At 43.4% G+C, this 27,955-nt stretch overlaps 2 protein-coding genes across 6 annotated transcripts in view; one reads left to right on the top strand and one right to left on the bottom strand.

The window, feature by feature from the left end:
• Positions 1 to 12,085, top strand: part of Tmem216 (transmembrane protein 216) — a 21,868-nt gene extending 9,783 nt beyond the window's left edge. Inside the window, exon 6 of the transcript XR_006636753.1 lies at positions 11,603 to 12,085. The gene's annotated coding sequence lies outside the window, so the exon portion shown is untranslated. The remainder of the gene's footprint in view (positions 1 to 11,602) is intronic.
• Positions 3,720 to 27,955, bottom strand: Cpsf7 (cleavage and polyadenylation specific factor 7). 5 transcript variants are annotated; one of them, XM_045146811.1, is made up of 10 exons: positions 27,882 to 27,955; positions 27,135 to 27,243; positions 20,667 to 20,885; positions 19,729 to 19,832; positions 18,735 to 18,907; positions 14,569 to 14,983; positions 13,969 to 14,087; positions 11,641 to 11,809; positions 10,943 to 11,110; positions 3,720 to 5,648 (listed from the first exon to the last, which is right to left on the bottom strand). In XM_045146811.1, exons 2-9 carry the CDS (start codon positions 27,186 to 27,188, stop codon positions 10,948 to 10,950), a joined length of 1,416 nt encoding a protein of 471 aa, XP_045002746.1. In that variant the 5' UTR covers positions 27,189 to 27,243; positions 27,882 to 27,955; the 3' UTR covers positions 3,720 to 5,648; positions 10,943 to 10,947. The 5 variants fall into 5 exon arrangements, with proteins under 5 accessions (XP_045002746.1, XP_004667734.1, XP_045002756.1 ...); XM_004667677.2 differs by having other exon boundaries at positions 18,762 to 18,907; XM_045146821.1 differs by lacking the exon at positions 27,882 to 27,955 and adding an exon at positions 27,838 to 27,856.

Genomic DNA, 27,955 nt, shown 5'->3' with positions numbered 1-27,955 from the left:
TTGCATGGAAGTGATTACTAGCATCAGAATGGAAGGGAATTCATTCTGTGACTTCATTTTATTTAAAGGTTCCCTAGTTTCTAGCTCCTTCCCAAGCTCAGTTTAACATATGTAAAAGTGGTTTTAGAGATTAATAGTAATTCTCTGCTTTGTAGGCTTAGAGGCGAGGACATAATAGCATCACACTTCTGATAACTGATAAATGGGACTAAAAGCCTTACAGATCAGTCTGGATCAAGTAGATTGTATTTCTTAACAGGTATCTTTGAGGATGAGGCCAATGGTTGAAAATGAGGATATGATTAAGAAAGTCCTTTCCCTTCATGGTTATGTGGAAGCTTAGCCTATTGTTCCCCATGGACAGCTCCATAATTTTTTTAACTAATTTTTTTTTGAGGCAAGCCCAATAGACTGGCCTTTTTGGTGTGTGAGAGCGAGAGAGACAATTGGTGTGCCAGGTCCTTCAGCCAATGTAATTGAACTCCAGATGTGTGTGCCACCTTGTGCGCACGTCTACCCTTGCATGCTTGTGTCACCTTATGTGGGATCTGGACAGTAGAACATGGATCCTTAGGCTTCACAGGCAAGCATCTTAACTGCTAACTCATCTCTCTAGCCCCATAATTTTCTTTTTAAAGTTTTTCGAGGTAGAGTCTCGTTCTAGCCCAGGCTGACTTGGAGTTCACTATGTAGTCTCAAGGTTGTCTCAAACTCACAGCAATTCTCCTACCTCTGCCTCCCAAGTGCTAGGATTAAAGCACCACCTTGCTGGGCATAAATATTCTTTCTGATGCTATTGGAGCCCAGTTATTCACACCAGGACAAACACAGCAGAAACCAGGGCAGCATCTTAGTCCTGGTACTTGGGGTGGGGGCTGAGGTAGGAGGATCACAAACTTGGTACCAGCCTGGTGTATATAGCCGTGCCCACCTCAAAAGGACAGACCTCCAGGCCTTTATTGTAGCTCATAATACGTTTCTATTCTGATCATAAAGCAAACACTATTTTAAAATATTATATATTACCTTTTCTTTTTGAGGTTAGGTATCACTGTGTTTATTGCTGTTTATTGTTTATTGCCAGCCAGCCCCAAATAGTCCTCTTGCTTCAAGCTCTGAAGTGCTGAGACTACAGGTACATACATTGCACTTGCCCTGGTTTTATTCCATTTTTGGTTGTTTTTTACAGGATTTCTCTACTTAGCCCAGATTGGCCTCAAACTATCCTCTTGCCTCACTAAGTCTTATAAGTGCTAAGCTTATAGTTGAGCACAACCATGACCAGTCAGAAGTCTTTCATAGTTAATGTGGCCAGAGGCTGTCTAATCAGTGTTGGAGGCAAGATACTTATAGCCCTTCTGGACCTGGAGGCACCAACATTCCAGGACAGTGGAGGGGTCCTGGGCACACAAATTGGCAGACGTCTGCTCAAACTCATGGTTTCAATTACAAGTGAATGCAGTAGTCATCTTTGTGGGCTAATGTCTGATCCTGCTCAGGAAGCATTCAGGACAGTTTCAGGTTTCTATGGCAGCAACTTCTAAGGGACCAAAAGTTCACCCAGTGCCTCCTAGACAATACGTAACCCATATACTGATCTTACAAGAAAGAAGGAAATCCACTTCTCAGGTGTCTCAGGGCATTCAGAAATAGAATTGGATTTGAACTCAAGGATGCCTCATAGGTCCTTCCCTTGTGCATCACTATAAAACTGATTGTATTCTCTTGACGAGTAGTCCTTACATAGTCTGCAAGTCTTCTGAGGCATGAAAAGCAGATGCCTAAGATTGATGGGGGACAGGCACGGCAAGTAACTAAAAAGCTGATCATGGAGCCCAGCTTGAAAACACTCATTAAAAGGTGAGGCATTCCATCTTTTCCCACCCCTTGCCTTTAGTTTTACAATGTTCTATTCCCATCTAAATCATTACCTTTTCCTAAAGGTTACCTGTTGTTGATAGTAATGTTAATATGCATTATCATATAGCCAGTAATTCATTTTGGTCATTTAGCACTACCTCTTATTGACCTTTATAATTATTACTTTTTGTTTCTCAAGGCAGGTTCTCACTCTAGCCCCAGGCTGACCTGGAATTTACTCTGTAGTCTCAGGGTGGCTTTGAACTCAAGGTGACCCTTCTACCTCTGCTGGGATTAAAGGTGTGCACCACCATGCCTGGCTTTATTTTTAATTTGTGTGTGTGTGTGTGTGTGTGTATGACAGGGCCTTTTGCTGCTGCAAATGGTTAGGATATCCAGCAGACATGGGGGCTGGAATTGAACAGACCAGGAGGATTTGCAAACAAGTGCCTTTTAAGCACTGAGCCATCTATTTCAAGGTAGCATCTCACTTTAGCCCAGGCTTACCTGGAACTCAATTTGTAGTCCCAGGCTGGCCTTGAATTCTCAGCAGTCCTCCTACCTTTGCCTTCCTAGTGCTGGGATTAAAGACATGGGCCACCATGCCTGGTTTACTTTTATTTAAATATTTTATTTATTTGTAACCAGAGATAAGAAATATGTGTGTACCAGGGCCTCTAGCCAGAACATACACACTGCACATGTATGGGACACATGCACCACTTTGTGCATCTGGCTTCATGTGGGTACTGGGAAATCACTCAGGCTTTAAGGTTTTGCAGACAAGTACCTTAACTGTTAAGCCATCTCTCCAGCCTCACTCTAACCCAGGCTTTGAACTCACTCTGTAGTTCCAGGCTGGCTTCAAGTTCACAGCTGTTCTACTTCTGTCACCCAAGTGTTGGGATTAAAGGCATGCGACAGCCATTTTTTTTTTTTTTTTTTTTTGGCTTCGTGGGTAGTGGCTGCTAGTAAGATGTGAGGTTAACATCTGTGGATCATTTCATAGGCCCATTCTAAGACTTACATTCAGGAAGCTTGACATCAAGTAAGTTTATAAGATAATTTTGTCCACATCCTTGGGTAACAGTGACATGTTGGTACTCATATTTGTCCAAACAGTAAATGTGTGAGAAATAACTGCTCTGCCTGTGGGCCTAAGCTTGTGCTGCCAAACCTCTCCCATCTGATTTTCAAAAGCCAGTTTTTCTGGAAACCAATTAGCACTTTTTTTTTTTTTTTGGTTTTTCGAGGTAGGGTCTCACTCTGGGCCAGGCTGACCTGGAATTAACTCTAGTCTCAGGGTGGCCTTGAACTCTAGGCGATCCTCCTACCTCTGCCTCCTGAGTGCTGGGATTAAAGGCGTGTGCCACCACGCCCGGCCCAATTAGCACTTCTAAACTTTCTAGTTATACTTCATGTTTAGATGGAAATTTATTTCACAAACCACATTCATATTTGTTGTAAAGTCCTAAAACATCCTTATGTGAAGACAAAACAGCAGTATTTTCATCTTCCACATAAGGTCTTATTGCTTGCCCATGGTTAAGGTAAATAAGAGGTCCCTAGGCAATAGCAATCAGGTCTTTCCCAAGAGGATTCTTCCTTTCCCAGAGTAGATACCATTGTGCAAGGTAAAAATATTTAATAGTACAGGATGACTTGGAAGTTTTCATTAACCAGGCTGTTGGGCACCTGTAAAGGTTCACACTAGAAGGCTCTAAGGAGGCTTACCAGTCAGCTACAGCTGTAGGGAAACTGTTGCCAAACATGCTATTAATGCTAGGTGCCTTGGTTTCTCTACTGACACAGCCCACACCCATACCCCAGACACCTCAACAAATCTATTAAATGCAGAATCCATAAAACAGCTCACACCCCATTTATTATTTAAAAATATTTTGTTACAAAAGGAAAAAAATACAATGCAGTATAAAAGATTGACAGCGTCATCAAGTTTATTACACAATTTTCAACCTATCAGAAAGACAAACAAATCACCGACAACAGGGGGACGGGGCCCTGGCCTTTTGAGGGTTGGGTAATATTTTTTCCCCTTTTTCTATCAGGAAATAAAACTAAAAATTTTGTCGTCGAGTAAAAACAAAACAAAAATGGGGAGAAAATAATTCTCCGGGTAAACAGCTTTTCTGATATTCTATACTGTTACCTTACTTGGTTCTCTCTACATTTTAAAAGACACCCGGAGCTGCTCTCAAGAATAAGCACATCACTTAACACTTGGCTGGTTGGGCAGGGTGCCATCTTCTGAGGTGGAAGTGGGGACTAGGTTGGGGACGGAAAAAAAAGCCGCAACCTATACAGCCTGTGTTCCAAGGGACTGTGCCTCTCCAACCCGGGGGGGGGGGGGGGACTCCCTCAGAGATGAGAGGGGTATATTAGAAACGTGCTAGGAACAGAGGAAGGGTTAATTCAATCTGTCCCCTCTGAGCTAGAGGGGTCTTCAATGACCCTATGTCTCACACACCCAGTCTCATCTCACATGCCCAATCTCTTCTCATGTCAGATGTCACAGGCCCTGTAGATGCATGCAGAAGTAACATCACCCCATGGGTACTCCAGGACTCTGCTGCTGCCTCCTTCGGCAACATCCATAGCACAATTTGGATGAGAAAAACAATTCCATTTGCCTGTGTAGAAATAAGCGAGTGCTGGTCCTTAGAACTCTGAGCTGAGTCACTCAAGTCAGGTTCCATTTCTTCCTTGTTCCTTGTCAAAGACAGGAAGCACCACCAGGCAGAGCAAGGGACTATTAAATCAATAGTTAAAATGTGTAAAGACACCAACTTTGTGACTTTACCTGATGATGACTAGTGCCTGGTCACTGGTTATTCCACAGTCATATCCTGTTCATCAAGTTGCCTCCTTCCCCACTCCTCCTGGTACCTAGCTATGGGTCTGCATTGCTTAGGTCCTGTGACATCCCTATCCTCCCAAAGGCAGTACCTTCCTCTAAAACAAGGAAGCAGCCTTCTTGGGGGGCAGGTCTCCATGTGTTAAATGGAAATGCCCCAGAGAAATGGAACACCTAAGACAACCAAGCATGAAGCAGCAGGTGGTGATAAGTGGCCCAGCCTGGCTTCCAGCACAAGTAACCTCAGCTTCTCTGCTTCAGAGGGGCAAGTCCACAGAGAAAATCAGGCAGCAGAGTCAAAAGGGTTCAGCCCTCTGGGCAGGTCAGGGAAATAAACCGTCAATACACAAGAGGAGAAAACCAAGAACAGTAGCTTTTCACAAGGTAGTTTCTGTTCTTGTGGTCCCTCCTCAAATGACTGGGAAGGTAAAGGAGTTAAAGTGGTATGTTAGCAGAGTTTTTGGACCCTTTTGGCTCCAACAGAAATAGTGCTGAGGGCAGGACCCTGGGCATATTTTGGCACACCCAGTCACTCTCCTAGATCCCTTCTTTGGGAAGGGAGTCTTCCCATTAACCCCATGGCTGCACTGCTCCTGGAGAATCAGAAACTCATGTTTCCTTGGACAAAGCACCATTCTCTATGGAGACCAGGGGACTGGACATGTTGCTTTCTTTCTGCCTGCCCCCACCCTATCAAGTCTTTAGGTTCTTTCCCTCTGGCAAACAGGAGGTGTGGGATTAGGAGGGCTGCCAAGCCATCTTCAGTCCTGTAGGACAGAGGGTATTGCCTGGGTGTCTGGAGGAAGTTAGGGGTTTGGAGGAGGGGGAGGGGTGGAGCGGCCTCCGTCCTTTAGTCCTGATCAAGGTGAGGAGATGCAAGTCCATTAAAAAACTTTTGCTTCCACCCAGACTCCTGCAATGAGAAGGCCAGAAGAGAAAGAAAACACCAGTTAGAGATTACTTAAGTGCTTCTAAGAAATATACTGGTATTTTTCTTAAATTATAACAGGAAGTTGGGGATGCTGGCAGAGAACACAGCTTGAAAAAGTACAGGTGGACTGAATGGCACAGAGTAAAAGTGAGGGAATGGATGGAGAAGAAACTACAGTGACTCAGATTAAAAACAAAAAATTAAAGCACAGACAATGGGATGAAGTCTGAAGACAGTTTGAAAGTTGTTGCAAGAGAACATGGCAAGTTTAAATACTGCTTCTGAAAACTATTCTGATATTCTGAGCAAGTCATGTCTTACCTTATAGGGAAGGAAAATAATCTGGAAATGGGAGGTACAATAGTAAGAAAGCAAGTGTGTACATAACCGCACCCACCAATCCCCAAATGTCCCAGAGGCCCTAGTAGGGAGCATGCACTTCCATAGTAAACTCATAAATCTTTTGTTCTCTTTACAGCGCCTTGACTAAAACAAATTTCAGACAGTGTGCTTATGAGTGTGTGTACACATACACTAGAGCTTTTCCAAGCTGTATGAAGTAAAACCAAAGATTCTGTGTCTTTGTCCCGACAACGGTTGTGCGTGAGGACCAACAAGCTTATGAACAAGCATAAATGACTTGGCCAAGCCAGAACCAAATGCAAAGCATGGAAGGAAAAGAAAACCATAAATTTGACTGTATGGTTAACCTTTACCTAGTGGAAGGGGTCTGTTTACATGTGCAGTTATCACTAATACAAGGTCCCTAATCCATTCAGCCCTTGTTACAGTGTTGCAATAAAAACTGGTCCAGTCTAGGGAAATGGTTCAGGGGTTACAAGTGTGTGCTGCATAAATAAGCTAAGGGCTTCCTGAACCCAAGACTGCCAAGTCCCTAGAACCCATGTAAAAATTTAGACGTGGCCACACATCTGTAATCCCAGTCTGCAGTGGGCAGAGTAGAAATCACTGGGGCTTGCTGATGGATAGTAACTCCTCATCTCAAGGAAACAAATACCCAGACAAGGACTAAGAGGAGGACATGTGACGTTCTCTGGCTTATGTGCATGCATGGACTGCACACACATGGCAGGATGATCATTGATCATATGAAACAGAACAGCCAAAAGGAAAGGGAAGAAAGAATTAAATTCAGACTTAAAATTTATACAAATGTCGAACTTGGTAACAACACGAATGCAGACCTCACATATGTACTCTTGTGAGGAAGAATCATAAGTTCCTAAGGAGCAATCCACATGCTGCCAAATCCTTCTAACCCTTATACAGTACAACCTGTAGCTTGGCTCCTTAGAGTCTGTATGGCTGGTGTTGCTGCCTCCTCTAATATGGAGGCAGCTATTTTTACCATTTCTGTGAAGGAAAATGAAGCTCCTAGTCACCCTACCTCAGACAGCACCTTGCTATGTAGCCTAGGCTGATTCTGAAATCAGGATCCTCCTGCCTCAGCCTTCTGAGGGCTAGGATTATAGGCATATATATGTATACATATATGTGTATATATGTATCACCATGCCCAGTTGAATCTTTCAGGTTGATTAAAACTAAATAGAAAGCTGTTTTCAATGCAACAGAAGGAGAGAAATAGGTTAAGAATGATTCTTTTACAAGTAAGAAAAATCATAAGGAAACAACAAAATTAGAAAATATAGAAAGTGAAGTCACAGATTACCTAAGATTCTCAAACTCAAATGCACATGCATGCGCCCTGGAAGAGATGTCATTTGTTAAGTTTTCCTACAAAGCAAGCTGCTAAGGATAACTGCTATGTTGAGAGCTCCTTTATGGTGGTAGTGTTTCAAGGCAGACAGGAGTCAAAGATCACTTCAGTGGCCATTAGTCTCAGGCCCTCGAGCAGGGGCCCCTCTCCTGAGGGACAGGAAAGGCTGCTGCGCCACTGCTGCCTATACAAACTCTCTTCCTGCTTGGGGAATACTTGTTCACAGAATAGAAATACAACTATTTTTGAACTAAAAGACATTATATAAGGGACCTGTGAACCACCTTCCCAACATGAAACCTAAGCTACAATTTTAGTAAACGCAGATGGAATTCAGACTATCATGAGAATGAAAGATACTGATTTTTTTTTTTTTTTTTGAGGTGTCAAACTCACTTCTTTTAATCTTATTTATTGTGGGCGAGGGGTAGGGGAAAAAAGGACATGCCAGGGCTGCTCCAGCCATTGCAAACAAACTCCAGATGCATGTCCCACCTTGTGCATTTGGCTTACATGGGTACTGGGGAACTGAATCTGGATCCTTACAATTAATAGGCAAATGCCTTAAATGTTAAGCCATGTCTCCAGCCCCAAACTCACTTCTTTAAGACTGAATTATTCAGAAGAACCAGCACATCTAAGAGCTGACCAAGAAAAGTGGCAAAATGAAAAGCTTCCTAGTTAGTTTTCTTCATCACAGGGCTGTACCAGTCAAATGAACGCACTTTTTTTTGGAGCCACGGATAGACAAATTTCAGATAATATACCTTCATAGGTGGAAGAAATGAGGCCAAATGACAATGACTTAGATTGAGAAGTTCAATACTTTAAGGACTGATCCTGCTGACAATTTCACCGTCAAACATCTGTCAAGGAGCAAAACCAGCAGGAATGATGACATGCAATTCTATTCTGTATCTATGTAAAATGCATGCAGCTTCAGAGACTACAATTCATGCTTTGCACAGACCAATTAACAGATCCCTGGTCACTCTTATCCCTCAGTAGCTCTAAAGGACACACACTATGGGAGGTCACAGCAGACTTTTGTTTTTGTGACAGAGCCTTGCTTTGCTATCAGTGTAGCCCAGGCTGGCCTCAAGCTTGATTCTTCTGCTTCAGCCTCTTGAGTGCTAGGGTTAGAAGCCCACACCTTTCACCCAGCTTTGGTGGTTTGGGATCTTAAGTAACACTGTTTAATTGTGCCAATAACACAAACAAGAGGAAATACTGCTAGTTACAGAAAGGAAGGCTAGACTAAGAATACTGCCTACCTTCCCCACTCCCCGACATGAGATAAGGTCAAAGCCAACTGTGGGCTCCATCTACATTAGCCTGCATTTCCAGAGGGTATGTGGATACCTTCTAAAATTGTAAAGTTCTAGGACAAAGTATACAAAATCCATAAAAAGCCTAACAGTTGGCTCTATGTGGGTTATTTTAGACTTTAGTATTATCAAACATTCTAGAATTTGTTAGCTTTTATTTTTTTACCTTTACTTACTTGCAAGCAGATAGAATATGAATATGTTAATATGGGCGTGCCAAGGCCTCTGGCCACTGCAAACAAAATCCAGATGCATGCACCACCTTGTGCATCTGGCTTTACATGAGTACTGGGGAACTGAACCCAGGTTATTAGGTTTTGTAGGCAAGTGACTTAACTAGTGAGACATCTCCCCAGCCTGTATTCTAGAATTTAGTGGAACAACAAAAAAAAAAAAAGATAAAAATTATCAACAAAATTTATTTTTAAACTTTTTTTTGAGCTACGGTCTTGCTCTAGACTAGGCTGACCTGGAATTCACTATGTAGTCTCAGAGTGGCCTCAAACTCAGTGATTTTCCTACCTCTGGCTCCTGAGTGCTGGGATTAAAAGCATGTGCCACCACGCCCAGCTATCAGCAAGGGTGTTTTTGAGAGACACAGAATTGGGATGCCAGGGCCTCAGCCACTGCAGCCAAACTCCAGGTGCTTGTGCCACCTAGTGGGCAAGTGTGACCTTGCATTTGCCTCACCTTTATGTGGCTGGCTTATGTAGGATCTGGAGAGTCAAACATGGGTCCTTGGCTTGGTAGGCAAGCACCTTAGCAGGTAAGCCATCTCTCCAGCCCTCAGGTTTTATATCCCCATTTACTTGTTTTCTCCTTTTCTTGTTTTTAGTAGTCTGTCACTGTGCTGCAGAATTTTCCAATGATTTGAGCTTCCTAGCTGTTATCCTAACTACAGGGATGATACAGTGGTGAGGGTTTCTATTCTCTTCTTCATCCAGTTATTCATCTATCCACCCCAAAGATATCCTGCTTAATTACTTAAAAAAAAAAAAACTGGCAAAAGATGAGACAGTGGCTCCTAGGAATCACAGATACATCCCCCTAACCAGAGTCTGGTCAATGTCACAGGGCTCAACAGAAATAGAACCAATACCTCTCGTCCTTATTCACAAACTACAATCTTTTCTAAAAGGGTTTCCTTTCAGGTGGGATTGCAAAACTGGTGAGATATAACCTAGCGCTACAGGTCCTTTTTCCAAAATGGAGCCTTTCTGAGAATGAAGACAGTATAAGAGAGCTGAGATTTGAAGGACAGAAGACTTAAAGGCCTGTTAACAGAGCCAGAGTCTCCATAGACAATGATCTAAGTTAACAGTTTCCCCCAGTCCCCCTATCTTTTGCTTTACACAAAACAAAAACTTACTGAAAACATAAATATCCTGTCACTGTATTAACTATGCCCATATAGTCTCTAAAGCTTAGATTCCCCACCCTCACTCCCCCAGATCAGCTTTCTGCTCTAAACCTCACTTTTCAAAATCCTTTAAATAAAGCCGGGCATGGTGGTGCACGCCTTTAATCCCAGCACTCGGGAGGCAGAGTTAGGAGGATCACTGTGAGTTAGAGGACACCCTGAGACTATATAATGAATTCCAGGTCAGCCTGGACTAAACCCCCCTCCAAAAAAAAAAAAAAATCTTTTAAAAAAGAAATTAATTCCTAAAGTCACTAATGTGGTGCTTTGACAACTAAGGTGGCAATAGTCTTTTATGTTTTGATCAATTTTTACATTTTTAAAATTCTTTAGTTTTTTTTTAATGAGAGAGAGAGAATTGGTGCACCCGGGCTTCTACCCAGTCAACTCCAGATGCATGCACTGCCTTATGCATGTGCATCTGGCTTATGTGGGTTCTGGGGAGTCAAACTTGGGTCATTAGGCTTTGCAGGCACATGCCTTAACTGCTACGCCAGCTCTCCAGCCCCTATCTCTCTTTTTTTTTAACTTGTAAATTTGAGGTTAAAATATAATAATTGTAACAACAGTCATCATTTATTTAGAAATGAAGTGGGGGAAGACACAGATCTTCACTGCTAGTCATCTATCTCTCTCTCATTTTTGGAGCCCAAGCTGGCTTCAAGCTCATTGCAATGCTCCTGTCTCAACCTCCCAAATAATGGGATCATAGGTGTAAGCCACTATATCAGGCTTACGTGTATGTAATTTTTCTTTCATAAAAGTCAGGAATGGGGTTTCTTCCCACCTTTCTCAGTGGTGCCGGTCCCGTTCTCTATCCCGGTGCCTCTCATGCTCCCGGTTCCTTTCTTGGAAATAATCATCATGCCGATCTTCATTATGAAGTAGATCCCGATGCCGCCTGCTGCTCTCTCGAGACCGGCTGGGTGATCTCTCCCTGGACCTATGTCTTTTCCTATTAGAAAAACATTAATCCTCATTCAGAAGGACTGTGGGTTTTTTATCTCCCAGTAGTGGCCTAACATACTCTTCTAGTTCTCTCCCATTAGACTACTGTCTAAGGATCTCAGCTCCTTGAGGACTTAACTTTCTTGGGCAGGAAATGATGCCAGTTAAGTTTGTTAAGATCTTACTAATGTATCAGGCTGTGTTAAAAATTTTATGTGCATTATCTGATCTTATCTTTACAAGACTATCCCTTAAAAGCACTTAGAAAGTTGCTACCTTCCATATTCAAGATAATCATGAAGAGCTGAAATTGAATCCCAAGCCATGTAGCTAAAATGCCAATGTTCTTATCCTCTCTCCCCCAGGGTTGGGGACCAAACCTAGGGTTTAATGCAGGTTAGGCAAGAACTCTACCACTGAACTACATCCCTAGTCCTGAATCCCATGTTATTTACTATTCTTTTTTCCCTAAATGAGGTTACTGTCTTATCAAACACAGATTGCAGACATTACAACAATTAATTATCATCAACTCACCTGGAAGAGCTTCCACTGGCACCCACACTATAGGACTTGGCCTCAATGCCATGAAGACAGTCCTTAAGAGAGGAGATGAGGACACGGCAACGCTCGTCATTGGCAACACGTGACTGTTTGATAACCGCAATGGCTGTGAGCAGTGTCTCAATTGCATCACTATAATCCCCTGATGGAATGGATGGGAAAGGCAAGGATAAGCAGAGGCAGTAAATTAGCCCAAAAGGAGAACATGTGAAGACACAAACTAGGAGTGACTAAGTTGTCCAAAGAGCCATGGCAATATGGGCGAAGCAGACAGGGCAGGTAATATGACAGTTATCCAGGATGTAAGAAATAAAGACAAGCTGGGAAGCTACTACCTTTTTCTGGGGTGTGTGGTGCTTGAGATCAATTCCAGGGACTTTCACATGCTAGGCAACAATTCTACTACCAAGCTCTTTCCCAACTATGTATTCCCTTTTTATATAAATCAAAATTAAACATACATTGCCAAAGGCACAGAAAGAAGTCTAAAGAAATACACAGTAAATTGTAAAAGATGGTCGTACTGGTAGTTCTCATAGAGACTTTCATTAAAAAAAAAAAAAATTTAAGAGAGAGGCAAACAGAAAGAGGCAGACACAGAGACAGCAAGTATAGATGCACCAGGGCCTCTTGTCACTGCAAACCAACTCCAGATTGCATGCACCACTTTGTGCATCTGGCTTTACATGGCTGCTGGGGAATCGAACTAGGGCCATCAGAGTTTGTAAGCAAGTGCCTTTAACCACTGGGCAATCTCTCCAGCCCTGGACTTTCATTTTTAAAACTACATGTTTCTCTAAATTACTCTAGTTACTGTTCAACCTGCTATTCATTCTCTCTCTCTTTCTCAGTGTACTTAAACCATTCTTCCTATTCTGGTTTAAAAAAAAATTGTGGGGCGTGGTAAAGCACGCCTTTAATCACAGAACTTGGGAGGCAGAGGTAGGAGGATCACCATGAATTCCAGGCCACCCTGAGACTACATAGTGAATTCCAGGTCAGCCTGAGCTAGTGTAAGACCCTACTACGAAAAACCAAATAAATAAATAAAGCCAGATGCACCAAGTGGCACATAAGGCCCCCGTGTGCCCATCTCTTCCTTCCCTCTTTCTCTTTGCAAATAAATAAATACACAAATAAAGAATAAAGACTATCATCAGGGCCAAGGAGATGGCTCAGCAGTTAGGACAGTTGTCTGGCTCATATTCAATTCCCCAACACCCACCTGAAGCCAGATGCAGAGTGGCACATGCATCTGGGGTTTGTATGCAGCAACAAATGCCCTGGCACTACCCATGGTCATCTTTTCCTTTTCTCTTCCCTGAGCCCCTCACAAATAAATTATTTGCATATGTAATATATACCCTTTACTGGATTCATTTGGGAAACTCGCAGGAAGTGAGTATGATTGTCATGATGTGAAAACTTGACCAGGACACTGAAACTTTCTACATCCTCTTTGAAACTATAGGTTTTATGCCTAAGGTTTTCAGAATCACAGTTGCTCATTATACACTCCTAATACTGAGAATAGGGTAAGAGTGCGCCAATAGATTTGTCTTTCTAAGATGAGCTACCTAAAAGCCACCAATCCTGTCCAGACTCCTATTTTATTATATATTTATTCGTTTCTTTATTTTAGTTTTTCGAGGTAGGGTCTCATTCTAGCCCAGGTACCTGGAAGTCACCATGTAATCTCAGGGTGGCCCTGAACTCATGGTGTTCCTCCTACCTCTGCTTCCCAAGTGCTGGGATTAAAGGCGTGTGTTACCATACGCAGATCAGGCTCCTTTTTATAATCAAATCCCTGTCAAAGCACTATTTAGCTGAGGCATTGTTTCTATAAAACCTTAGAGCCAGTATGCAAATACTAGATCTAAAGATCATTACCAAGAACAAGAGCTTAGTAAGGCACCAATTTCATTCTACAATCATTACCAAAGGGATACTGGCATCAGTTACTGCATTCTACACAATGAGTTGGTTTTCATGGGGGAAGGTCTAGACACAGGGTAAGAGCATCACTGGAGCGTCCTCAAAGCCAAAAGACATTTTTTTTTTTTTTTTTTTTTCTGAGGTAGGGTCTCACTCTGGTCCAGGCTGACCTGGAATTAACTCTGTAGTCTCAGGGTGGCCTTGAACTCACAGCGATCCTCCTACCTCTGCCTCCCGAGTGCTGGGATTAAAGGCGTGCGCCACCACGCCGGCTAAAGACATCATTTTTGACAACAGTGTTCCAACCAGATCTTTCTGAACGAGGGAAATAAAGGTAAAGAAAAAGCAGCAAGGTAAGTTAGTTACCTGCACTGGCTCCAGATACTGCTTTGGAAATGGCACTGCTGGAAATCGCTCTGTTTCTCTTCATTATCTCTTCAAATTCAGCTTCACTCACTGTAGAAGGTGGAGGGCCCGAATCTCGGCTGCAGGGAGATAATAGCATTCCTGAATGTCCGTATCTCTTATTACTTTAACCACATACCACAGACTATTATTTAATTATACTCTAGTGTGTCTTAAAATATTTCTCAGCCTGCCCATGTGTTCATTTTCTTTTCAAAGACAAGATTTATAGTATATGCTTTTGTAATTTTGGCTTGACTCAATAGTGTTAAACATTGTCACAACTGTAGCAGCCAATTATGGCACTGAATTTCATCAGTTACTTAAAGGGGGCTATGAAGAATCTTGTCGGAATTAAGTGGTTAAAATGCAAACACAAACACTCAATGAAACACACTAACAGATAGTAAACTATGTTATAGGACTCAACACTGTAGCAAGTTTCCACAGGAAGCACAAATATTCAGTGCTCACTTTCAGGGAGAACAAGATACTTAAAAATACTGTCTATGTTACGTTCTATCCTTGGATCAGATATGAAAGGAACAAGATAGTTCTTACCTGCCATGGTGGTTATAGGGTGCAGAGGCCTTCATGTAACTATCTGGTGGAGGCCCCACTGTAGCATTTGGTGGGGGGAAGAAGGCTGGATTCAGGTGAAGGGCAGGTGGGATGGCCCCAGGGGGAGGTACAGCCAGATGAGGAGGTAATCGAGGAGGAGGGGGCATGAGATGCTGGTAGTGGATGCCAGGAGGAGGAGGAGGGACCCCAAAGCTTGAGGACAGAGGTGGTGGGGGTGGAATTGGGGGTGGAGGAAGACCCATCAGAGGAAGGGCTGAAGGAGGGCGATTGAAGTAGGGAAGCACACTGGGAGGCTTATCCACACGAGCAGATGAAGGTACAAGGTTCTCAGAAGGGGTGGCCCGCCCATCAGCAGAATCACTAGAATCTCGAGAGTGGGCCCGTGGAGGTATTCCTACAAAGGAAAACAAAGGTAATATTACTGCCCAGGTTTTTGACATAGCCATTGGATCAGCTCATCCCTCATTAAGTCACCTGGTACCATACCAAGGAAGGAAACTAATGTGGCTCAGACAGAAGGAAAAGTAATCTATCTTTTCTCTGGCCTCAGAGAAAGATCAAAAGGATCTGTTTAGACAAACCCAGAAATCAAGTCTTAAGTCATGTATGTCGAAGGTTGCTTATCTAGAACTTTAAAGTGCTTTGGAACACATTTAACTTATTCTTAGATGTGATTTCTAAGGAACTAACAACTGATGAGAAAATGACAGTGTTGAAGTATGTTCACTGATAGATATTCTGCTGGATTCTGATGATTTCAGGACCTCTTCTTTTGTTGCACATGTGGTGTGTGTGCAAGTGCAGGCCAGAGGTTGATATCATAAGTCTTCCTTGATCATGATCCATTTTATGTATTGAGAGGCAGGATCTCTAGTTGAACATAAAGCTCACCAATAATACTAGAGATAGCAGGCCAGCAAAGGGCCTTCTGTCTTCACCTCTGTAGCACTTGGGATCACAGACTTGGGCCACCATACCAGGTATTTTCCATGGTCACAGGGATATGAACTCAGGTCCTCAGGATTGCACAGCAAGCACTTTACCCACTGAACCATCTCCCCAGTCAGGGATTCTTAGACAAGCTGAACTTTTATCACAATATTTTCTACTATGGAGCTGTGGCCAGGGCATGAAGGAAGAGTGGGGTATATATCCACTCTCTACCCACATACCCAAGCTGGTAACTGTGATGGAGAAGAAAGACTGAACACAGAGCAGAGACGGAAGGTTAAGTGAGAGGCAAAGAGAAAATGGGAGATGAGACAAGCCAACAGATCTGTCTATAGCTGACATCAGGGACTCTTAGCAAAACCTTAGTATAGAAAAAGATACTAAAATTTGGGGAACTCCCACTATATTTCAAGGGCCTCAACCTTCATCCTCAGGGTAGCTTACTAGGAATACCACTAGAGCACACCTGCACAGTGTTGTGCACAACAGGAGCACAGGATATGCTTGTATATAGTTAGTTACATGGCTCCTGATATTGTCAAGTCATTCGGTTATGCTAGCTCTTCCTAAATTCACAAGCTCAGCTTGGCTAAAGATTCCCGCAGAATGTGGTGGTATGGCCTTAAGAGTCTTGAGGGAAGAGTGTGTTGTTTGTATGCATACATGTGTATGGGCATGCCATGGTCTTTGCTGCTGCAAACATTTGTCTGAGAAACTTAAGGACCCATGTTTGACTCTCTAGATGCCACATAGCCAGACGCAAGCACACAAAAGGTCGCACATACGCAAAAGGTGGCACATGTGTGTGGAGTTCAATTCAAGTGGCCGAAGGCCCTGGTGTGCCAATTCTCTTTCTCACAGAAACAAACAAACAAAATACCTGAGTACAGAGAGGTAGGTATGTCACCCCCAATAAGACTGTGAAATGACGTATCTTGGGAAGTGAGAAGGCTAAATTATAGACAGATTCTGATACAGAAGGGAATCTGAAATGTGAGTTGTCAGGGAAGCAAAGTGTCTTTGACCCAGACAGAGCAAGGTAACTCAGTACACCCATCTAAACTATATTTAATATAAAGGACAGCTGTTCTATGAAAGAGACAAGTGGTATATTTCTATATGAAGGCTATACCCAATCAAAGTAAGGCACCACTGTCTTTAGAAGTGAACATAAACATTGACAGAAGGCAGGTAATGAAAGTTATCCTCTACAGTACAGCAAGAAGAGATGATGGCTGTTTTGGGCACGGCCTTGCAGGATTAGCTGCATCGTGTGAGGTTAGGACAAACCAAGGTCTGGCTCTCAGTTTTCAAAGACTCAGAAACTAGATTTATTTTTCCCAAGGTTGGGTGTCACTGTAGCGCAGGCTGACCTGGCACTCACTCTATAGTCCCAAGCTGGCCTCAAACTCATGGCAATCCTCCTACCTCTGGCCCCTGCCCCTTTTAAAATATTTTATTTATTTGAGAGACAGCTAGAGAGAAGAGACAGACCGAAAGAATGAGCATGCCAGGGTCTCCAGCCACTGCAAACAAATTCCAGGCACCCATGCCACTTTGTGCATCTGGCTTTTTTGTGGGTACTGGGGAACTGAACCCAGCTTGTTAAGCTTTGTAGGCAAGCACCTTAACCACTGAGCCATCTCTCCAGCCCCTACCTCTGACTCTTGAGTGCTGGGATTAAAGGTGTGTGCCACCATGCTTGCCTGTGACATCTAAGGACCCCAGTTCAAGGCTTGATTCCCCAGGACCCATGTTAGCCAGATGCACAAGGGGACACATGTGTCTGGAGTTTGTTTGCAGTGGCTAGAGGCCTTGGCGTGGCCATTCTCTCTCTCTGCCTGTCACTCTTAAATAAATAAATAAAAATAAACAAAAATTTAAAAAAAAAAGAGGGGTAATAAAACTCTAACAGATCAAGCCATGCTAACCAAATTCACAAATGACTGATTTAACCAAAATGACAATATATTAATTTTCAATGAGAAATGTAACTACTAAGCAGACAGGAATACCTGTGTCAGTTGGTTTGCACATTCTCTTCCTAGTAGGATCCTACTTGGGAACCCAAATTATACATCAGAAGTAGCTGGGTGAGTACAGAATCAGTCAGAGTAAAGGGGTAAAGGGAGTAAGATGAATTCAAGGAAAACCATCATCAAGCCAAGTTAAAAAAACTTTTTTTTTTTTAAATACTTTTTGTTCATTTTTTATTTATTTATTTGAGAGCGACAGACACAGGGAGAAAGACAGATACAGGGAGAGAGAGAGAATGGGCGTGCCAGGGCTTCCAGCCTCTGCAAACGAACTCCAGACGCGTGCGCCCCCTCATGCATCTGGCTAACGTGGGACCTGGGGAACCGAGCCTCGAACCGGGGTCCTTAGGCTTCACAGGCAAGCGCTTAACCGCTAAGCCATCTCTCCAGCCCTAAAAAAACTTTTTTTAAACTAATGGGATATATTTGCCAAGCTGACTAAATACTCAATATTACTTTTGGTTGACTCTTTTAGTATGTGCATGTGCATGCTCATGTGTGAAAGCCAGAGGACAACCTCAAGTGTCATCCTCAGGTTTGCTGCCCACCTACTAGACTGGGCTGGCTGGCCAGTGAGTCTCAGGGATCCTTCTTTCTCTTCCTCCCCCATGCTGGGATTACAGGCCCATGGTATTACGCCTGGGTACTGACGTCCTCATGCTTATGAGGCAGGCACTTTTCTAATTGAGCTATCTCCCCAGCCTCACTTTTGTTTCACTCTCTCAGAGCACTCAAGTACCTACTCATGATGACATTACAGGCATCTTTATGCATCTTAAACTGCATTTTAGGGTTATTGCTTCTTGAAAACTTAGGAGGTACATGTCTTACAAGTAAGCCCATCCAGGTTGTGCCAGATTTTTAATAGAAATACAGATTAAGGGCTGACAGATACAATGAAAAAATAGGCCCTAAGCAAGGAACTGCCTTGCCCATGTTATACAATGAGTCAAAGACAGAACCCAATTATACCTTGAAAACCTTCCTGACGGAGCAATGTGCTCTTTCTTATACATAAATCTCACTCTTTGGCCAACCCACCTGATATGCCATCAGACCTAACAACCTGCAGCCTCCCCAAATTCCTTCCATCATAATCTGAGCCCATAGCAAACAAGCCCACAACCTCCCCCCTTCATACAGATGGTCTCCACGTACCCCCTCTTGGGACTCGGACGCACTCACGTTTCCGAGCCTGGGCCTCAAACTGTGATAGGTTCTGCCGAGTGGCCGGCCTCACGTCCACTTTTTCTCCATTAAGAACTTTTCCTGGCAAGAGTTCCAACAATTTGTGGACAGAGTTTTCAGAGGCTACCACCACCTCAGCATACCTTGAGGAAAAAAGTAAAAATGAGTAACTGGGAAGCAGCAAAGAATTTCTCTTCAATGTGAGACAGGAAGAGATGTCTTGCTAAATATTTAAACATATATAAAACTATCAACAACTGAGGTAGGAAGATGGCTCAGCAGTTCAAGGCACTGGCTTGCAAAGCCTACCATCCTGAGTTTGATTCCCTAATATCCATGGAAAGCCAGATGCATAAAGTAGAGAATGCATCTAGAGTTTGTTTGCTGTAGCAAGAGGCCTTGGCACACCCATTCTCTCTCTCTCTGTTTATAAATAATATAAAAACCTATCTTAAAATATTTTTATTTTTTTGAGAGAGGGAAAGAGGCAGAGTGAGTAAGGGAGTGAGTCAATGGGTGCACCAGGGATTCTAGCCACTGCAAACGAACTCCAGATGCATGTGCCACCTTGTGCATCTGGCTTACGTGGGTCCTGGAGAACTGAACCAAGGTCCTTTGGCTTTGCAGGCAAGCGCTTTAACTGCTAAACCATCTCTCCAGCCCTAAAAATATTAAAAAAAAAAGAAAAATAAAAAAAATATATATCAGCAAAAAAAAAAAAAGGTGCCACTTTACAGTTTTTCTATTTTCCCTTCCTTTTTCTGAAATTAAAAATCAGCATTCATTCCCAAAACAAATGTTCTATTACATTGTAGCTGGGTCCCCATTCTAAGTCAGTTTGCCAAAACCAAGGCAATAAACTAGGTTAGGGGTAGAAAGGGTTAGAGTCCAGGGACAAAATACAGTACAGACTTGTTGCCTTAATGGTTACAAACTTAAAGGGGCTCCCCAATCCAGACCTCACCCTTTGGACTGGCCATTTGCTCGATTCTCTGCAAATTTCAATTCCACCACATCATAGACTCCTATAGAGCGAATAACCTGGATCAGCTGCTGGTCTGTGGTCCACTGGGGCCGGCAAGATGGAAAAGGGAGAAATGTCAAGAGCAACATATCCCACCCCCACCCACCCAGGGTGTCCAAAACCCTGCTCCCAAATCTAGGACTCTAGCCATGTCCATAACCTCCCATGGAAAATCCAAAAGCCCAGCAACAGTTCAATTAGTGCAGGCTTTTCTTATTGTCCAGAATTCCAAACCCATCTGTCCCCTCCCCCCATCTCCTATCTTTGGGGATTAAGACTGAAAATTATTTTTTTTGACTGCCATTTGGGCTGGCTGATCATCAGTCCAAACAGACTGCTAGGAATGTCTACAGATCTGACCTACAGTGTAGAGTTGACCATGCCAGATGCCAAGAACTTTCCCCTCAGTATATACATTTCCTAATTTGGAAAAGCCACCCCACCACCAGCCCAAAAACATGTCACACAGTAACTTTTGCAAAATAGTCAGCACAAACCCCAAGTGAACTAGAGCTATCAAGGTCATTGATCCCCATCACCCACCATTATCAGAGGACCATCTAATGACCACCAAGAGTTCAAGGTGTTCACTCTGAAATCTCGTCCCATAGATGACCCTGCTAGACATAAAGCCCCAGGGTCAGGGGGCAATAATAAAGATGGCAGAAAAGGCAACTACCCACTTAATCATTGCTTTCTTCGGCACCAGTACGTCCTCAGGATAGTTCTCTTTCAGAGATCAATCCAACCTGATCCCAGGAAAAAGAAATCCACCCCATCAGAGCACAAAACAGTGCAACAGTGGTTTCTGAAAATGCCATCACCTCCCAGTGCTCTCCCTCCAGCCCACCTGTAAGCCTTTGGTTATCCTTGCTCACCCAGGAGAAGCTGCCTACATAGACGGCTGCTCGTCTATTCCGTAGGCCACTGTAGGTATACAGAATTGCAGGGGTCTTGTTGTTTGGCTTGGGAGATGGTTCCTGGCGAACAGGTGGTGGTGGTTCAGTGCTGCTGCTTCTGTCATCTGAGGGCTGGGAGGTTGCTGTCAGCACATCATCATATAAGTCAATCTGGTCTGTATTGTTGAACTCCGAGTCCTATAGAATGAGGAGTTAGCAGAGAGGTTTGCACGCTTTTCATTTTTTAATTTTATGTTTTTGGCTTTTTTATTTTTTATTTTTTGGTTTTTTGAGGTAGGGTGTCAGTCTAGCCCAGGCTGACCTGGAATTCACTATGTAGTCTCAGGGTGGTCTTGAACTCACGGTGATCCTCCTACCTCTGCCTCCCAAGTGCTGGGATTAACGGCGTGTGCCACCACACCCGGCTGTTTTCGGCTTTTTGAAGTGGGGTCTTGCTCTAGGTCAGATTGACCTGGAATTCATTATAGTCTCAGGGTGGCCTCAAACTTACGGCAATCCTCTGCCTCTGCCTCCAGAGTGCTGGGATTAAAGGCATGCGTGACCATACCTGACACTTTTCATTTTGATGTTTTATCACCCTAGTTTATTTAGAATTCAAAGTTAAATACCTTGCTAAGCAATGTATACAACTTCTTTGAACTACTCTAACAAGGTGATAAAGCTTCCTCATTTGAAACTCTTATGTTAGTTACACTTATGTAGGTTTTTCTCTGAAGCCCTTTGTAGTAGTGGGCAATGTTTCTGGCTTTAGCTACTTGTGAGGATCAAGACAAATGAATAAGCTAACAAGCAAATAAAGAGTAAGTACTGATGAGGTGTGTGTGCTACTGGTTACCAATGTGGTCAATAAGGAAATTTATTTTCAACATCATAGGTCAAGCATTTCTATTGTATTTAATGAAAAGCAATAAGAGCAAGTTTATTGAGAAATAGAAAGTGGGGTGGGAGATGTTAAAGTGAGTAGGTACCAGAGTGTCAAACATACATGCAAGCCAAACAATGGGAATCGGCTTATACAAATAATTCAGGGAAACTCAAATTCATAGAATACAATCTCAGCTTTCTAATAACCAGCAAAGAAACATAAAAAGGGGGTCAGGGCTGAGGATATAGCTCAGTGATAGTGTTTTTCATCACACACAAAGCCATACTATACATTCAATCCCTAGGACTGCTCAAACCATCTCAACTCCTGACAAATCACTTACCTAATTTATGTGTCAGGTATGGGAACTCTGTCCTTGTGGTTCAATGAAGAGAAAGGTCCTGAGTTATTTGATCCTATCTAAGGCTTTATTTATTTATTTATTTGAGGTAAGGTCTCACTCTAGCCCAGGCTGACCTGGAATTCACTATGCAGTCTCAGAGTGGCCTCAAACTCTCAGTGATCCTCCTACCTCTGCCTTCTGAGTGCTGGGATTAAAGGCGTGCACCACCACTGCCCAGCTTCAAGGCTTTAATTATTAAGTGCACACTATCATAAGCCCTAGCTTAACCACGAATGTGCTGAAAATATTCTTTAAAGTTAAAAGTAAGGCTGGGGAGATGGCTTGTGGTTAAAGGTGCTTGCTTACAAGTCTTGATACCCTGAGTTCAACTCCCTAGCACCCATGTAAAGCCAGATGCAAAGTGGTGCATGCATATGTAATCCCAAAGTGCTTATGGCAAGGGGAGGCAGAGCCTGGGAAATTCTGAAGCTCATGAGCCAGCTAGACTGGCTCACACTGAAGCAAAACCAATCTGACAAGGGAGATCTTTTCTTACACAAGTAGTGGGAAAAGACAAACATCCTAAGGTTGTCCTCAGACCTCTATATATGTGCCATGACATGCACACACCACACATAGTCACACATACAGATACACACACATAACTCCCCCCCCTTCCCCGGAGGGTCTCATTCTAGCCCAGGCTGACCTGGAATTCACTATGTAGTCTCAGGGTGGCCTTCAACTCACAGTGATCCTCCACCTCTGCCTCTTGAGTGCTGTGTTTAATGGTATGAGCCACCATGGCTGGCTGTACCTTAAATGAAGATCCTGAGACCAATGCCCCAAGGCTATCAAGGGACAATTTATACTGTACACCAAATTTCTTCTCATACTCCTGTGTAGCCCAGGCTGGTCATGACATTGTCAAGTAACCAAAGGATGACACTGAACCTCTTTGAGCCACAAAACCTCAGTTCAAAGAAGCTGGTGTTAACTGCACAGGGCAGTAGAATATAGCTAAGGATTCTACTAAAGAAGAAACAAATTATCAAGTTGTGATTGGATTTAAATTTCCTAGCATCATTAATTCGATGTACTTCTTCAGCTCAGAAAACCAGGTTAAGATCTGAGGTTTTTCTGATGGACAAAGCTAGTGATTTACCCAGTAATGAGAAAAATAACACCTAATCAACTCTACAAATTAAGCTTAAAAAGCATAACAGGTAAAGACAACTTATATGAGTTTGAATTTAAATAACATCCAGAGGACTGGGGATGTGGTAGTTAAAGGCACTTGCCTGCAAAGCCTGCTGGCTTGGGATCAATTCCCAGTACCCATGTAAAACCAGTTGCATAAAGTGATGCATGTGTCTGGAGTTCATCTGCATTAGCAAGAGGCCTTGACCTGTCCAAACTCTCTTCCAAGTTTAATCAACCAAAGATTTACTATGCTTCTACCTTCTTCTTGATATCCAACTAAAGGAAGCAACTCACTTTGACTTTTTTGTTCCTTAAAGTTTTTCTTTTTTTATATTTTTAAACTTATTTTCCTTAAATCAATCAACCTCATACTTTTCCTTCATCACTTCTGCCTACAACACTATATTGTCAATATCTATTATCTTTACTTTTTTGAAGAGGACAGTGATGGGGAGACAGGGTCCCACAATGTACCCCCACAGTGGCCTCAAACTCATAGCAATCTTGCCTCATGGATAAGAATAAGATGGTCATAGCCAGGTGTTGGAACTACAGGTGTATTAAACACCTAGCTATCCTTATTCCTCTTATTCATGATGACTGGTACCTGTTTTGAGCATAAGGACTCACCCTCTGCTTCTGGCCTTTAATTTCTCTAGCTCTAATACGGTGCTCACCAAACAGCAGTAGCTTGACAAACATGTTGATAAGAGGAAGATAACTGGGCATACTATGTAAAGCCTGTCTCAGCATGAGAACAAACCACACCATGGTAGTCCTTAATCATCTTCCTAGTTTGTCCTCTCCAGCCCAATAGGTTAGTGCCAAATCCTAGGTCTGGCGATATACCAGGAATAATGGAGCTCTGCAAAAGACTTTTACATTGCATGTTCTAACTGACCTCGATGATAGGCTAGAGAGATAGCTCAGCAGATAGTGGTGCTTGCTTGCAAAGCCTGATGAGCTGGGTTCAATTCCCCAGCACTTACATAAAACCAGATGAACCAACTGGCTCATATATCTGGAGTTTTCATTTGCAGTGGCAAGGCCCTGGCAGGCCCATTTTCTCCCTCCCTCCCTCAAATAAATAAAATTTAAAAGAAAGAGAAATCTGGACTAAACCCCATAGGCTTCCATGTAGGAAGCTTTTTTATTTCCTTGGGGAACAAAGTACATGAGAGGGTTCATGTACAGGGCCAGCTTGGGGGAAATCAGTAACATTCTTAAAACACTCTAAGCCCAATCTGTACTGGTTAATTTCAGTCTAAGCCAGCTTCTAATAACCCTATCCTGAGTTCCTGCATTTAGAAGCTTCCAGATTACACTAAAACCAGTGTGGCCAAAAATTAACTCATGGGGGTTGGGTGCCCCTTTCCCTACCTTCAAGATGTAAAACATCTGAAATCTATACTTTCTTCAATATTCTCAGCATCAAAATAGTTTAAAATTAATGCTGAAAAATCCACAGATTATCTTTGGCCTGCCTTAAAGCTCATAACAAGTCCCTCGTTAGCTAAATAGAGAACAAACTGTTGAAGCCAATATCTATCTTGACAAACCATGGTACAAGGACTGTGTCTGGTCTATGACCCAGAAATTATGTTACACAAAAAAATTATTTTCTTAAACCTAGTGCCACATGTGTTGTGTCAAGGACCCTGTTCTACCTATTTTTCAAAGTAACTTAGCATATAAATAGCACACACATTAGGAATTAAGTTGGGGAAAGGTAACTTTTAATAACACAAATAGTCAGGCATGGTAGCACATTCCTTTAATTCCAGCACTTGGGAGGCAGATGTAGGAGGATCACTGAGTTTGAGTCTAGCCTGAGACTACAGAGTGAGTTTCAGGTCAGCCTGGGCTAGAGTGAGATTCCACCTTGAAAAAAAAAAACCAACAACAAAACAAACCTCCACAGAAATAAGGGACCAAGCCAGGCATGGTGGCGCACACAGCATTCAGGAGGCAGAGGTAGGAGGATTGCTGTGAGTTCAAGGCCACCCTGAGACTACATAGTTAATCCCAGGCCAGCCTGGACTACAGCAAGACTCTACTTCAAGAAAAGAAAGAAAGAAAGAAAGAGAGAGAGAGAGAGAGAGGGAGGGAGGGAGGGAGGGAAGGAGAGAGAGAGAGAGAGAGAGAGGGAAGGAAGGAAGGAGGAAGGAAAGAAAGAAAGAAAAGGAGGGAGGGAGAAAAGGAACTGTTCTGGTTGACAACAAAACCATAATTTACAAAGGGTGACAAAAGTCTGATTCAATACATAAAATTCAGGAAAGAAATGGTTTTGTACCTGAGTACAGGCCACCTTTCTCTTTTACCAATAATTTGACTTGTTTGAAAATTTTAACTTCTCATGTACATAAGACAATTGGCAGTCATATGTAGGTAATTTCACAGTTGAACCAATGTAGGAAAACTGATACTATTATGTATAATTAGGGAAAGCCATGCATAATGGCACACCTATAATCCCAGCACTCAGGAGGTTGGGGTAAAAGGACTTTGGGTTCCAGGCCACTAGCCTGGACTACATAGGAAGACTCTGTCTTGAAATAAATAAAAATTAATAGATTTGGGGCCTGGAGTAAGCCCAGTGCTAAGTTTCTGCTTAACATGTAAAATGTCCTGGGCTCCATCCCTGGCACAAAAAAGCAAAACAAAACTCCCTAAAGTGTAATTGATGGAACTGTATAATGGTACATGGTAATTCTATAGTTGTAACAAAGCCACAAACTATCAGAAAGATATTCTAAAAATGTAAATCTATGCAAATTAGAGGCAATGAAAAAAAATGGGACATTATAAAGCCCGACATGGTGGTGCACGCCTTTAGTCCCAACATTCCTGAGGCAGAGGTAGGAGGATCTCCATGAGTTCGAGGCCACCCTGAGAACACAGAGTGAATTCCAGGACAGCCTGGGCTAGAGTGAGACCCTACTTCGAAAAACCAAAACCAAACCAAATAAACAAAAAAAACCACAAAAAAACTAAATAAATAAATAAATAAAAATAAAGAGAGACATTATTAGCCTCCTTTCATGCCTCATATCAAAGTAAGGATCCAACCAAGACATTTTCCTTCTTCAGTCCATTATTTTCATGCTCTTTCCAGGTCCTTATGTGTACCCACTGGAAGACACCAATGAATAGAACCAGCATGCCCAAGTACAATGGTTCTGAAAATAACCCAGGTAAGGTATTAGTGAGTTTTAAATAGAGCCTTCACAATATTGCTGAGCTCCAATTTCACAGAACTAAACTACATAGATTACTGTTCCAAGGGAAATTTTTCCATGTTCCCCGATATTGTAATAAAAACATAAAGACATCACAAATTCAAAGTAGAGTGAGTGGGTCTATGTCCTGCCTTTAAAATAATTTGTGCATACCTTTAGGTTTTTTTTCTTCCCTCCAAAACAATAAGGTTATAAACAACTGGCATAAGACTTTTCAAAAAATGTCTATAGATTTCTAAAGGCAAGGTCAAACTATTAAAGACTTGAAAATGGAATGGATCTAGAGCTGCAAGTGTCCTTTCTACTGTGTACTTGAAAGTATCTGCTATAATGTGTCTTTTAAAGTATCTTTTATACAGTTTGCACCATAGGGAGGAGACTTAACATTTTGAATCTTCAATCTGAGAGAAAAGAAACAAGTATCAATATTATCCTCATGACCGCTGTCACCAAATTTTGATTTTTTAAATTGTGGCTACTCATTCAACTTTGGCTTCCTGGGGGAAGGAAATTCCACAGGTTGATTCATCATTCTATTACACTTGAATTTTATTTGCTCTTAAAGCAAACCCTTTAAAACTGAGCCTGGAGGTTCAAACTAACATAAAGTGGAATGGGCAGTGATCTTTAAAATCTCCACTAGGGGGAAGCTTATTATAGTAGGTGGAAATTTTTTAGAAAGGATAGACGCCGGTTTAAATCCAGGACGGGCACAGCTCGCAAAAACTGCGAGTTTGCAGGAGGAGGGAAACCCAAAGCTCCTCACGACTCCTCACCTGATTGAACTCTTCATCAGCGTATATATCAATCAAGTCCACTCCTTCTGACATGGCTCCGGAAATGAGATCTCGAGCCCGGAGAATGGACAAAGTAAGAAAGATGCCACTGCGGTATTGAGAAAAGGGCAAAAATTAGAAGACCCGAGAGTCCCGGGTTGGGAGGAGGGCAATGGTTGCCAACCTCCCACCTCCAGAGACACAGCATCCCGGCAGCCCAAGCTCGGCCCCACCCGCTCCGCCCCGCCCCGCCCCCGGCCTCGCGCCGCCCCCAGCACTCCCAGGCCGCTCGGGCTCGCGGGGCTCGCTGCCCATCACCCGCGGGCCCGACCCGAGGTGCGCCGAGCCGGAGCTGTCGCTGCCTGGGGCGCTCCGGGAAAGTCCGAGCTTCGGCTCCCGAGGGCCCCGCAGGCCGGGTAGTGAGGAACGACAGCGGCGGAGCCCGCTACCTCGGCCCGCCGGACCCTCCTAGGCCCCGAGGCCGCCCGGGCCAGAGCCCCTGCGGGTCCGGAAGCTCCAGCCGCCTCCAGTCCCCAGCCGGGCCCTGTCCTCCGCCTCGGCTAGGCCTGCCCGACTCCCGCCCCACAGACCCGGCCCGGAACCCTCGGCCCCTCCCTCGAAGGCCCGCGCCTCCCTTCGCCCGCCGACTTCCCGCTGCCTGGACCTCAACCGACCCCCTCCCCGCCTCAGCGCCGGCCCCAACCCTTCTTCCGGCCCAGCCGGCTCCCGGCCGCGCGCCCCCGTTACCGGGAATATGGCGGCGGCAGCGGCGAGTCCCGACTAGGCCCGAAGCGCGCGAACCGCTCTCCGCCCCAGGTCCC

Source organism: Jaculus jaculus, chromosome 1 (assembly GCF_020740685.1).
Source record: "Jaculus jaculus isolate mJacJac1 chromosome 1, mJacJac1.mat.Y.cur, whole genome shotgun sequence".
Lineage (NCBI taxonomy): Eukaryota > Metazoa > Chordata > Mammalia > Rodentia > Dipodidae > Jaculus > Jaculus jaculus.
The sequence above is the reverse complement of the archived record's forward strand: the minus strand, read 5'-3'. Positions and strand labels throughout refer to the sequence as shown.